The sequence below is a fragment of the Platichthys flesus genome, chromosome 5 (assembly GCF_949316205.1).
Source record: "Platichthys flesus chromosome 5, fPlaFle2.1, whole genome shotgun sequence".
NCBI classification, from domain to species: domain Eukaryota; kingdom Metazoa; phylum Chordata; class Actinopteri; order Pleuronectiformes; family Pleuronectidae; genus Platichthys; species Platichthys flesus.
In genome coordinates, this window is record NC_084949.1 from 22,283,698 (window position 1) to 22,297,766 (window position 14,069).

General features: G+C 44.6%; 1 protein-coding gene across 1 annotated transcript in view; it reads left to right on the plus strand.

The window, feature by feature from the left end:
- The window catches only part of LOC133954392 (voltage-dependent T-type calcium channel subunit alpha-1H-like), a 47,783-nt gene that overhangs the window by 24,691 nt on the left and 9,023 nt on the right, over positions 1 to 14,069 (plus strand). Inside the window, exons 11-26 of the mRNA XM_062388791.1 lie at positions 101 to 252; positions 748 to 933; positions 1,243 to 1,360; positions 2,491 to 2,646; positions 3,404 to 3,491; positions 4,352 to 4,542; positions 5,799 to 6,095; positions 6,449 to 6,549; positions 6,819 to 6,942; positions 8,676 to 8,744; positions 8,932 to 9,116; positions 9,218 to 9,344; positions 11,165 to 11,290; positions 11,493 to 11,582; positions 12,146 to 12,338; positions 13,883 to 14,034. Of these exons, the coding sequence (XP_062244775.1) occupies positions 101 to 252; positions 748 to 933; positions 1,243 to 1,360; positions 2,491 to 2,646; positions 3,404 to 3,491; positions 4,352 to 4,542; positions 5,799 to 6,095; positions 6,449 to 6,549; positions 6,819 to 6,942; positions 8,676 to 8,744; positions 8,932 to 9,116; positions 9,218 to 9,344; positions 11,165 to 11,290; positions 11,493 to 11,582; positions 12,146 to 12,338; positions 13,883 to 14,034 (2,355 nt within the window). The remainder of the gene's footprint in view (positions 1 to 100; positions 253 to 747; positions 934 to 1,242; positions 1,361 to 2,490; positions 2,647 to 3,403; positions 3,492 to 4,351; positions 4,543 to 5,798; positions 6,096 to 6,448; positions 6,550 to 6,818; positions 6,943 to 8,675; positions 8,745 to 8,931; positions 9,117 to 9,217; positions 9,345 to 11,164; positions 11,291 to 11,492; positions 11,583 to 12,145; positions 12,339 to 13,882; positions 14,035 to 14,069) is intronic.

Consider the following 14,069-nt stretch of genomic DNA (forward strand, 5'->3'; position numbering starts at 1 on the left):
TGCAGTGCTCTGCTCAGTCAGTCTCTCTGCCTCTGTTTACTTGTCCATTCCCTCTGTGCTTGTCCGTCTCTGAACATCAATCTCTTCTCTCTCTCCTCAGCCGCAGGAGCTCACGGATATCCTGGAGATCAGTAACATGGTGTTCACCAGCCTCTTCAGTCTGGAGATGCTGCTGAAGCTCATGGCTCTCGGCCTCTTCGGCTACGTGAAGAACCCGTACAACGGCTTCGACAGCGTCATCGTCATCATCAGGTGGGGGAGATTTCCCCCCAAAAAAGTGAAATCTGTCTTTAAACGTTCCCTCAGTCATTTTGAAAAGGCCTCAGTCAGCACTGCAGTCCCCCCCCCGACTGTCACAGCCTCTGGTACTGAAGGCAGTGGCACTCCCGGTCCAAGCAGCAGGCCCTGCATTCCCTCCATTATGTAGTACTACAAGCTAAATTATGTATTTCTGCACTTGAAGGCTCCGCTTGTTTACTGTGCTCCCTGCTCTCACCTTCTTCAGCGGCTGCTAAGCTCTCGACAGCATTCCCCCCGATTCCTGTTTTCCTGTTTGCCACATGTCACGAGAACAGAGACTTTAGCACCTTCTCTACCTGGAAGGGAGGCTTTTTCCAGGAAGATAGCAACGCTGCCTTATAGAGAGAAACAGCTGAGGCTAAGTCGGCATTGATCCCCCCCCCCCCCCCCCCCCCAGTTTGCTTTATTGTGTGTTTATAATCTGCTTGTCATCTGTGTGTGTTTTAGTGTGTGGGAGATTGTGGGGGAGGCGGAGGGAGGCTTATCGGTGCTGCGTACCTTCCGCCTGCTGAGAGTCCTGAAGCTGGTCCGGTTCCTTCCGGCCCTGAGGAGGCAGCTGGTGGTGCTGATGAAGACCATGGACAACGTGGCCACCTTCTGCATGCTGCTGATGCTCTTCATATTCATATTCAGGTACGGTGCGTTCGCTTCTCTTCTCCGAAGGCATCGCTGCAGGGTGACGCTCACCAGCCAGAGTGATTCCCAAAGCTTTTTCATTGAATTTAATTAGGCTGATTATTCTTTGCACAAAATTATAACCGGGACATATTAGAGGTGTATCATCAACTTTCACACAAACACAATTATTCACGCCGTATCTTGTTGCACATTAACCATATTAAATTACCATCTAATGAAGGCAATGCATTTTTTGTTGTTCTGTGTGTGTGTGTGTGTGTGTGTGTGTTTGTGTGTGTGTGTGTTTGTACGTGTGTGTTGCAGTATCTTAGGGATGCATCTGTTTGGCTGTAAGTTCGGTTTGCAGCAGGACAGTGGAGACACTTTACCGGACAGAAAGAACTTCGACTCTCTGCTCTGGGCGACTGTCACCGTGTTTCAGGTTAGACAAACACACAAATACATTCAGACGTGTGCGAGCGCTCAGCAAATACACCGACAATATTCAGTTCACAGGAAACGTCCCAATCGACACATTTGGTTTTTAAATGAATTGGGACGAGAGTCTTACAGCAGCTGCTGCTGTCACTGGCTGTCGTCCTGATGATCTCCTCCATTACTTCATCTCCTCCAATTTGGAAAAGCTGATTCTCCATTTTTCTAAAACATATAAACCTCTCCCAGGTGGCAGCTAAGAAGAAACACTTCACGAGGAGGAGAAATGAAACCCGCGCTCCACAGGAGCTCGTTTAACACTGATGAGCATCATTACTGTTCAGCTGACAATGAGATATAGAATACGCTCTTATTCTTCTTCTGATTACACCGACTGGCCTGGAGTTTTAATAGGACAGATGTGGATACCAATATTAAGGAGTGAAAAAATTCTCATACTGATATATCCCTCACTCTATATATATATCAACTTGAGTTAAAGTACAAGTACATTTTTTTTTTTACTTGTTTGACTTTACATTAAAAGTGCCGCTCTGTCAACTCTCGTTGAAGGGGGCGGGGTCTAATGTTAATGGCTGGTCCCGATTGGATTAATCGACTATCTCCCCTTCCGCTATTGATTACTTTCACGAAACATGCAAGGCAGTGCGTTATAAAAAATGCAGTGGAGAAGAAAGTACAGATATTTGCTGATATTGTATAAGTAGTAGAGTTAAAGTCAAAAGAACCTGAAGATAAATCTACTTAAATAAAGTACTGACACAAAAAAAATGGATAGAAGTACAGTAACTAAGTAAATGTACTTTGTTACATCCCAAGACTGGTGGATAGAGAGTTGACATTTTACTGTTTAACCATAAACTATTACATGAATTAGTACAAAGATAAAGAAAAACACAAATACAACTAAATATAAAAGTTCAATTAAGAAAATAAGCAGATTTACACGAGACGTTAACAAAGCAAACAAATGCAGAAACTCATATCAACCAAGTGATCGATCAACAGACATATTGGTCCGGCTCTGATACTTACAGCAGCTTTTTGAAAGGAGGTTTTTGATTTCCTGTCCATTTTGTGTCTGACTTCCTCCGCCCGCTCTCCTCCCACCTGCAGATCCTCACCCAGGAGGACTGGAACGCCGTGCTCTATAATGGGATGGCCTCCACCACGCCGCTGGCCGCCCTCTACTTTGTCGCCCTCATGACCTTTGGCAACTACGTCCTCTTCAACTTGCTCGTGGCCATATTGGTCGAGGGCTTTCAGGCCGAGGTGAGGGCAACGATGCAGTTTTGTTTGAGCCGCTCAGGGAGCGCGGCACAGAGAACGGGACTAATTGAGCTCTGTCGTGCCGATGATACCGAAGCTCCTACAAGAGAATAATCTCCTCCATCCTGCCTGTGTGGTTTCTCCTTTCACTCGATCCACCACTCTTTTTTATCCCGTTTTGTTTCTCAGTTATTCTTGCTTTCTGTCCGCTTTCCTCTCTTTCTCACGCACACAAACAAACAAACACATACACACATGAACAAACACACACACACACATACAAGCACACACACTCTCTCCAGGGTAGGGATGTGTTTGATATCGCCTGCCATTCACAGCTTGTGAGCTTTTGTTGTTTGGTTTTCATCTTTTATCTCCAGCATCAGAGAGCACTTGCTCGCGCTCTCTTTCGCTATCAAACACACACACGCACACGCACACACACACAAATACCCTTTGCCAAAGCCGCCTGCCTCCATCTTTCTGGCGTGAATTTTAATTAAATTCAGTAAAGCTTTATTGGCGTGACTACAGGAGATCGCTGCCAAAGCCATGCACATAACTCAACTAGAGAGCACTGGAGATCCCCTCCACCCGTCTGCCTCCCGCTCTTTGTCTCTCAGTCCCTCCGTCCCATTATTCACTTTAACAACAGTCACCAAGGAGTGACTAAACAAAGGTGATGATGAAGATGATGAGAGTGGAGATTATGATGATGGTGGTGACCCTAATGTGTGTGTGTGTGTGTGTGTGTCTTCAGGGTGATGCCAACAGATCGGAGGCAGATGACGAGAGACAGTCGCTCTCGTTTGAGGACGAGGAGAAGTTGAGAGAGTTATACGCTGCAGGTACAAACTCCTAAATCTTCTCGGACACGGAAAGGCAAACTCCCCTGCAGTCGCCTCAAAGGGAGATTTTTCTACTTTGTAGTTGGAGTAACCTTTCCAGTCTGTAATCAGAGCGTCTCTCAATGGAGCGGAGACTGATCCAAGGCCCAAGAGTCGACTTAAATTCAGTCAAGTGGCACCGTATTTCACCCAATCGTAGATATCTGTCTTTAAATATGTCTCTATGAATTATTAAGTCGGGAAAAAAACATCTATCTCACAAAGTTAAAGAAAGTGGTAAAACGAAAATCCCTGGAACCGTCCCTTCGTCTGGATCCAAGCCAAAATGTAATGGCTTGTGTCTTGGCCCACGTCCCATTGTTCCAACAGGTTTCATGGAAATCCTTTCACGGTTAAATGGACTACTGCACCAAACACATACATGTCAGTCCCCTAAGCATGCCTGATTTATGTAATCGAGATACATCAGTTATCATCTCACAATGTTAAATAAAAGTGGATTAAATATAATCCTGGGTCTGCCCCCTGATCGACATCTGCCCCAAAATCAAATTCGTTCCTCCCTGAGCCAAACTGCATCTTTCCACCAGGTTTCATTTAATTTCTAGTCTCTAAATGTTGATAATAAATGGTAGCCTATGTAATAATAATAATTTATTTACATGTTTTATTCATTCATGTGTTTGTAAAGTTTTCATGGTTGAAGAATTGGCAGGAATTCTCCATTTTTAACAGCAAATTTCCGAATGCTCATCACGTCTATTCCTCAATTTCCAAGAACAAACAACTGTGGTCATGACCTCTATGTCTTTGTGTGTGTGTGTCTGTGTGTGTGTTTGTGTGTGTGTGGATGTGTGCAGAGCTCAAGATCCAGGCCATGATGCTGAGCCCCAACGGTCTCCTGAACCCAAAGGCCTCCATGCCCCACCTCACTGCTCCATCTCTGCCCGTCATCACGCACACAGCGGCCACGCCCACCATAAATAACGGCCAATCGCGGCGGGCGAGCATGACCTCCATGGATATCTACAACCCGGAGCAAAGATCACCGGTGAGCCGTCGTCCTTTCACTCATATTAAGACATTAACTGTCATTAGGTTGATTTAGTGAAGCAGTCAGACAGAGGGTGTGTGAATTGTGATTCACATTTGATAAGAAAGGAGACACATGAGGCTTTTTCAGTTTGTCTATCCTCCATAATAGACTGAGGTGTGTAGTTAGATTATAATTCAACTTGTAACACAGCTTGTTGGTGTAGAGCTGGATTCATTTCAGTAGGTGTGCGTTTCTTCCTTCACACATGTCTAACACGCACAACTGCAGACCACGTCAAGTGCATCCAACAGCTCGGATCATGTTCTTCTGTCAGAAGGATGACAGGAGGAAACGTGTGTCCTGAGGTGTGACGCAGTGAAATCTGTGCAGCGCAGAGATAAAACTTCCTCATGCTGCGGCCGGTGTTGGTGTCGTGTTGGTTTCTCTCTGGAATCAAGTCCCGACGTCCCTTTGAATCGGAGCTATTTGTTTGAAAGTTAACTTGTACTAATTGGGCTCAGATAACTTTTTTCATCGGTCTGTTTTTTTTTTGGTCCAACAATTTGAAGACCTCTTGCATTCCCACCCTCTGCAGTCATTAGCGGTTTGTGGTCACTGTGAACAGTTTGGCCAAAAAGAGAAGTTGATTTAGGGAAACCATGGACATAGACTCAAAAGTGTTTTTAAGACTCCAGCTGTGGATGTTTGAGTGGCTGGAGATTATGTTGTGAGGTGTCTCTCTTTCAGGTGCGTGGGTTCATTCACAGTTTTACCTTTGCTTGCAGAGTTATGCAGATGCATTAAACTGTCAGCCTCTCTGGATCTGGTTTCACACAACACATTATTCATCAGAAGCACAGAGAAATATTTATTCTTCCTCTCTCCATCGCTGGATTTCTGCGACTCTTGACACATTTGAGTTTTTCTTAAAAAGCTTTTTCTTTACCTTCCTGTCACTGTGCCGATGGAGGGGGGGGGGAAGTGCCTGACTCTACAAAACCCTCTTGGAGTTTTAGGGGTTATCTGTGTTGCAGCCAAATCCAATACAATTGAAATAACTGGCGACCACTTCTTCAGATATAAAAAACTAAAGCCTGCATACAGCTCCTGCGGTGTCATCAAAGTGTCCAAAAGCCCAGAGATTCAAATTCCTCTGGAAACAGCGTCATTTATACCTTTATTTTGTAAGGAATTACATTTTTATATGCATTTTATAAATCCTTCGGAAAGCCCACTATATGTGTTGCTGTTATTTCAAACTGTCCTCGCAGACTATGTGGGACAGCGGGCCGGAGAGCCGTCGCTCCAGCTGGACGAGCATCAGTCGAGGCCCCAGCCTCCACCGGAGGAGCCAGTCGGGGGAGATGGAGTCCCTGCTGTCCGACACACACTCCAACTCCAACTTCAGCAGCAGGGAGCAGTCCCTGGACCAGGCCGACTACCTGCAGGTGCCCATGCTTCACACGCCCGACTGCAACGGCACCACCTTCCGACTCACGGACAACTACGACGACCCCCCCCTGCCTACGCAATATCACGGTGATCAGGATGAGGACGAGGTTGAAGAGGTGAATCCCTGGGCATCTGTTTGACGTATTTACAATAGACTTGTTTTATGAATTATGTTCACGTGACTAATTTATTTTGCATGTTCACAAGCTCAAAAACTCCTATCTTGTTAATGTTCAATCCTTGGATGTTATGTAACTGTAAATTATGTTTAAATTAGATTATACTTAATAAGTTGAATGTAAATTCTTAGAAAAACTGCTTGACGTATTAAAACGTACATAATAATAATTTAAACAATGATCTCACATTGTGGAAAAACTAACATTGCACTTAATGTGTGTGTGTGTGTGTGTGTGTGTGTGTGTGTGTGTGTGTGTGTGTGTGTGTGGTGTGTGTGTGTTCCTTCCAGAGTTTATGCAAGAAGGTGAAGAAGATCCTGGAGCCATATCAGCCTCAGTGGTGCCTGGAGCATGTAGAGTGGTCCCTCTATGTGTTTTCTCCACAAAACCGGTACACACACACTTACACACACACACCCACACACACACACACACCCCGTTACTCTCCTGATTGGCCTAGGTGGCTTATATCCCAGCATGTGTGATAATTCACAGTTGAGGTGTGAAGGTTGCAGCAAAAGGCTCAGACGTACAATTTTCACTTTTTTTCAATTAAACCTGACCGAGTGTAAACAGACACATTATAATGAGAGATGCCGGGGATGTGTTATAATTACCAACCCTGACGCCCCCCCCCCCCTGTTTATGTCTCTTCTTCAGGTTCAGGGTGTGGTGTCAGAAGGTCATAGGTCACAAGATGTTCGATCACGTCGTCCTCCTCTTCATCTTCCTTAATTGCATCACCATTGCACTGGAGAGACCAGACATCCAGCCGCACAGCATGGTAGAAAACACACACTCAAAGACATGGACTCACATGTTGTGCTCATTAGCATCATGCATTTCCTCTGTAACAACATGCCTGACCCCAGCCTCAACCTGTACTTAATGGTTGTAATTTTGCACTGGAACTGCATTTATTATCTCGTCTGGTCAAAATGATTTTCCATAATCTCTATGTTTCCATGTTGTTTTGATGCATTTGTGTTCCTTTTGGAAAGTGCCACTCACGACGCCTCAGCGTTGTGTGATTTAATGGTTGTTGTGGGAAGGGGCAGAGGTGAGATGTGTCTGAGAGGGAGCGTGGAAGTGCAGGTGGAACGAGACTCAGTGTGGGGATTGTGTCTCGGCCCTAATTCCAACTGAGCTGATTAAGCCCCCCCCCCGACATTACCTAGATTTGAGAGACGTATGCACTGGACTGAATAAGAAGGGATGAGGGATGGAGAGAAGAAGAGGATGAAAGGATGAGCTAAAGGGATGAGATAGAAAGCTGAGTGGATGGAGGGAATGGAAAAGGTGGGTCGAGGAATCGGAGACAAACACAGTGAGATGGATATGTGAATATTGTCTCTATATAAAGATGGACAGCAGGTCTCCACTTTCTCCCATCGTATAAATATAAAAATAAGAATATCCCATCTTGTGCTTCTGATGGTAATTTTTGGTACTTTTTGTATAATCCTGCTGATAAACTAACAGGACAGAAAACATAACCTCCTTGACAGGGATAAGAACCACAGAAGGTATTATTATGTGCAGTATGATATTAATGTCAATGTTTGACAAATACAGGCTCCATTTTCTGCAGAGATATGGATCGCTCCAGCAAAAATAGACCAGACACGAGAAAGAGTGAGATGTCCTCATCACTGTTAAAGTGCACATTAACACCAGCGGCTGCCAGAATGAATTGGACACTGAGAATAATTCCCTAGAGGCCGAAAGGAAGCAAATCTCTGCAGCCGAGTTCCAAACCATCGAGATGAATCTTCCCACTATGATGAAGCCAAAATATCCTGGATAGGAACAGTCATCGAGCACTGATGATGTCATTTGGAGTCTGCACACTAGTGATCATGGTGTGGTGCCGCATGTTCGACCAATCATGAGGAGTCTCAGCCGTCAAACCTGAACAAACTCGTGTGTGATCAAGCAAGCGTCAAAACTGTATACATGTGTTTTGACCCAGGTCCCATCTGCTGACATGGAGCAGGCCAGGTTTATGACCTATACTGCAGCCAGCAACCTGGGGGGAGCTGTCATGTTGTCCATCTGTATATTCAGTTTTCTGGTATATGACTAGATATGTGTAGGTTACTAGTTAACAACTAGTAAATTTCATTACGAATAAACCTGTGTCAGCTTAAGCTCAATCAAATTTAACCGGTACCTCAACTTTAAATCTCAAGCAGTTCTTTAAAACAGGGAAGAAAGGCTGCACCTCCGCGATGTGGCAGCAGTGTATCACACACAGCACAACACAATTTCTCACACACTTCTCTCTGATGTAAGAGCAGAATCATGATAGCAAAACGTGCAGTATTTCAGTCATAAGGGATGTTTCTCCAGCTCATTGTGTAACACATCGTAATGAGCTGCAAGAGCAGAATCAAAGCTAAGGAAGCTACTGGGACCAGAAAGCCTCAAACTGACGAATATGCTTCTCTGTGCACACTCTCATGTGTGTGTGTGTGTGTGTGTCTGTGTGTGTGTGTGTCTGTGTGTGTGTGACAGGAGCGGGTGTTCCTCAGTGTGTCCAATCACATCTTCACTGTGATCTTCGTTGGCGAAATGCTGATCAAGGTAACCATAACAGTGCACGTGTTACAAACAGGCCCTTCACTCGACAGTTGTTTTCTCATCTTCCCTTTTTAAAAGGGCAATTTTCTCCCTACACGGAGATTGAATTAGCCCTCAGTCTTCTATTATTTTAATTCTATCAGTAATTATTGTGGGATGGATGTGTGTCTGCCTGTGTGCGTTTGACAAGGTGGTAGCTTTGGGCCTGTACTTTGGAAACGGCGTGTATCTCCAGAGCAGCTGGAACATTCTGGACGGGGTGCTGGTGTCTGTGTCCATGGTGGACGTCCTGGTCTCCATCGCCTCGTCGGGGGGGAACCGGATCTTAGGCATCCTGCGTGTGCTCCGTCTGCTCCGCACCCTGCGACCACTCAGGTATGACAGATTGTCTCCTGTGTGTATTCCCTCGTGTGTTCAGTCATATCATTTACGTGTGACTCTGATTGTGTGTTTTGTGTGTTTTGTGTGTTTTTCAGGGTGATAAGTCGAGCTCCAGGTCTCAAGCTGGTGGTGGAGACTCTCATCACGTCCCTCAGACCCATCGGTAACATCGTCCTCATCTGCTGTGCTTTTTTCATCGTCTTTGGAATATTAGGAGTCCAGGTAAACATTTAATCTCTATACGCTCGTGCATTTCAGGTTTAAACTTATTGGTCCAATGTTAAATGTCACCCAACATCCAAAGCTTGTTGTGAGTTCCGCTGCGGGACGACATTGATCACCACGGTTCAGAATAAATCAGGCAGAGCTTGGAAAATGCTTCAGGTAATAAAAAGTGAAGAGAAAAAAAAATTGGGAGAAAATGCAAATGAGCGGCTGATTATGCACCCGAGTCCCTGAAAGTAATTATAAAAACAATGGTTCAGCTACAGGGGGATTGTGCGGAGAGAGTTTGTGTTTTTTTTTTAAATCAGTTTTTCACCTGGATTTCCTATTATTGATATCATTCATTAAAAAAGTTATTATTTATTTGTTTTATAACGTATTTCGTCGATTTTAATATAAAAAACTGTTTCATTAGTTTTCCAATAAATAAAACACAATTAATCATAGAAATCATTAAGATCGTGGTAAAAAACATTGGCTCCATTTTCCTCTACATAATACATTTTTTAACTATGTTATTGTAATTTCTTGTGAAATATCGGAAAAATATCCTTTAAAGTAAAACAATCTTCAAGAGAGAATGTCTTTTTTGATTAAACTGCTCATATCTCACAAATCCTATTTCTTTATTTTAATGGGCCATCAGGGACATCTTGAAGAAGTTATCATATAATGAGAATAAATCATGATTTAATTCATATTATTTTATTATTTTATTCCTCACATTTCCTCCCCCTTAAGTGGCCCTAATACTCAGTGGTACAAAGACCTTGGCAGCCACTGTGTAAAATATAAAAAATATATTCACGGTGATCCTGTTATATGTGTGTGAAATTAACATTATACAGTTAGTAATATAATATTATAAAGAGGGCATATGACAGTCCCCTGGGAGTTAGCATTAGAAGCCATTGTGCTGAGATGACAGACCTGAATGTGCAGCTGATTGAATCCATCTGGTCGTCTCGCTGTGTTTTACCTCACGGTGGAGAAGTCACGACTCTCAGAAAGTGCTTTCAAAGAACAACCCGGTTCGCTCTTCTCTCCACGGGGCGTAAATTAAAGCAAATTTATTCATCAACTCTAAATATTCAAGCAGAATTTTCCTCCACAAGTACTATTTGTCCCTCTTCCTGAAAATCTTGCGGTGAATACTGAGACGTTAGGCTGGCACAGTAAATGGAGCTTGATGAATCCCAAAGCTAATATTAACACACCAGCATATTTAAAAAAAAAACACAGTTTGAGTGGATTCCCTGAGAACACTGGAGTGTTACAGTGCTTGTGATGGCTGTGAGGCAAACTGGACCAGATGGTGTTTGGATATCTCTGCTGTAACATACAGTGTGTTCGGTGACTGGGAAGATACCCCACTCCATACTGCCCACTAGTGGCCGTGCTGCAGAGGAGGCAGAACGTGGAGACTCAGACGAGGCTCCGTGAAGCTGCTGCACGAGCCAAACATTCGCTAAAGTTGTTGTTCCCATCTGCTCTGCTGTGATATGAAATCTGAGACAGAGAGGTGCAGTTAATCTGAATGTTTTTTATCAGAACCTCAAGTAACCCTGAACCGGGTTCCGCCAGGTTTCTTATAACGAGCATTGAGCCATTAGCGCTTCGGTCCACGAGCAAATGTCTGATCAATGATTTATATTCCTTTATGTGGATTTCTTCTTATTTTTGGCCACGGGCCTCGTGAGCTGATTGAATAAATGAATTAGGAGTTCCTGCAGGGCGGCGCTCGCTCAGCACTTTGCTGTACACAAGTACACAATCCTCATCTGTTGTTATCTGTGCACACATCTGTCTGGTTGCAGCTGTTCAAGGGGAAGTTCTTCTACTGCGATGGACTCGACATCACAAACATCACCAATAAGACTCAGTGTCTGAGCGCAGGATACCGCTGGATCCGCCGGAAATACAACTTTGACAACCTGGGACAGGTCTCAGACACACACACACACACACACACAAACACAAACACAAAAACTGACAGAAATATATTTACACCCTTAAATATAATGACTAACGTTATGGGGGCTTGCTTTTTGTCCCCATAAGAAAGACACACACTCATCCATCACTGACACCCGCTCAGACTGATTGATGGCATGACGCTGGTTTACATGTGTCTCGCTCCTCCAGGCGCTGATGTCACTGTTTGTCCTGTCGTGTAAAGACGGCTGGGTCAGCATCATGTATGATGGCCTGGATTCTGTCGGAGTGGATCAGCAGGTGAGAGCGTGCACACACACACACACACACACACACACACACACACACACACACACACACACACACACACTCACACACATACACACATACACATACACAGCGTGAGAGAGGAGTCTGTGTGAAGTGAATAATGAGGAGACACAAAAAGTGTTAATCCCGTGTATTTTGTGTTTCTCTGTGTTGTGTGTCAGACTCAGGCTCCATTTAATCTTGTGTTTCGTTTTTCGAGCAGAAGGGGGGAAATATTTCGGGAGAGGGGGAATATTTCAGGAGCGAGAGGAGGTGCACGGAGAGAGAGAGAAGGCAGATGGATAAATAGATGTGACTTGACAGGGCTGGCAGTTTCACTGCTGACTCATTACTTACATTGTCTTCTTGTTTATGCTCTCTCCTCTTCTTCTCCCCCCCACCTCACCCCTTGTTCCTAACTCTCTGGTTCTCCCCCTTTCTCCTTTTTGTCCCCACGCTACCTCCACGCAACTCTTCTTTCCTCTCTCTCTCTCTCTCTCTCTCTCTCTCTCTCTCTCTCTCTCTCTCTCTCTCTGTCTTATCTTCTGCTGCAGCCAATAAGAAACAACGACCCGTGGATGCTGCTCTTCTTCATCTCGTTCCTCCTCATCGTCAGCTTCTTTGTGCTCAACATGTTTGTGGGCGTGGTGGTGGAAAACTTCCACAAGTGTCGCCAGCAGCAGGAGGAGGAGGAGGCGCGGGTGAGGGAGGAGAAGCGACAGAAGCGCCTGGAGAAGAGGAGGAGAAGTGAGGAAGGGGAACGGGGGGGCTGGGGAATGGGAAACCAGTATATGGCCTAAAGTATGTGGACACCAGATCATCACAAAAATGGGGGTGGGGGGGGGGGCGTCAATCTGCTTCGGTAACACACTCAACTTTTCTGTGGAGGTGTTTCACATGAATTTGGATTTGCCAGCTCCCCTAGAGCGTCTTCTCCATGTTAGTGGATTGGACATGGGCCAAATTATAAAAGGTCAAAGTCGTTCTTTTCACAATTTTTTTTATTACATATTGTTTGATGCTATTTGACAGCTGAATGGCAGCGTCTGGATCCAGGATATTTTTTTTGCATCATTTCTAGATAGTGGGAGAAAAGTGCAGACATACAGTCTGTACTTTTCCTTTCAGCTTCGGGATCATTATTTTCAGGGCTGAATTGATATTGGCTACACAACATCTGCAGGAGCATCAATGATGACTCTGACAATGACGAGGACACCTCGCTTTTATTTGTGGCTCCTTCCATTTCACATCGGGTCTAATTCAATGGAGTCGTCCGTGTCCCTGCAGTAAATGTTCCTGTAGTTTATTGAAAACCGACATTAACGTCACATCGTATATTATGAAGCCTTCTGTAGTTATGGACTTTGTCGTTACATTCATCCAGACAAGGTTTTGTGTTTTCTATCCCTTCTGCTGAGGAAGAGACACAGTGTTTCTGCTCAGTTTAATTTACATCATATAGGCAATAAGGTCAGTCAAGCCTAAAATAAAATACTAGAAATGTGGCAGCTGAAGAGCAGATCAGAACGACTGCATCCAGAGGACACTGGAAACGTGATGTGGTTTGCAGTTTGTCCCAAAGGTGTCGGAGGTGGCAGAGGTCAAGACCCTGTGGAGCCCGGCTCTGGAAATAAAACATCCTTTTATTGACCTGACTCAGGAAATATGATACTGCAAAGTTGGAAGCAATTTATTGTCCAATAACATTGCTCCCTGTAGCGTTAAGATTTCCCCTTAACTTAAACTAAGGGTCCTAACCATGAAAAAAGCCCCATGACCTAATTTATACAAGAGAATATAGTAAATAGCGTTGTAGAGTACCTGTAAACTTTTAACCTATATAACTCTCACTTATTGCCATTGCACTCTCTCTCTCTCTCTCTCTCTCTCTCTCTCTCTCTCTCTCTCTCTCTCTCTCTCTCTCACTGCAGTGTAATCTCTAGTATTGCTTTCCCCTTTGTCAGTTTACTGTCTGGCAGCAGACAGCGAGGGTTTCTGCCCGAAGACACCTTGAGGTGCCATGCAGTGTGTGCATGGGTGATGGATAGGATTGAATTCCTGAGGTGGCAGTTTTAGTCTGTACACACACACATACACAAACACACAACCACACACACACACACAACCACACAGGCACACTCACTCGCACTCACAGCAGTGCGCCACTTGGCAACCACCTCATCAATGACTTCATAGCCCATATCATATTTTTAATTCAGAAGTGTTTTAATGACCAAATGTGTGTGTGTGTGTGTGTGTGTGTGTGTGTGTGTGTGTGTGCGACACAGGGGCCCAGGAGAAACCATATTACTCCGACTACTCCCCGCTGCGTCGATCCATCCACACCGTGTGCACCAGCCACTACCTGGACCTCTTCATCACCATCATCATCTTCACCAACCTCATCACCATGAGCATGGAACACTACAACCAGCCTAAGGTAACCATGGCAACACCTTCTCCCACCTGTCCTAG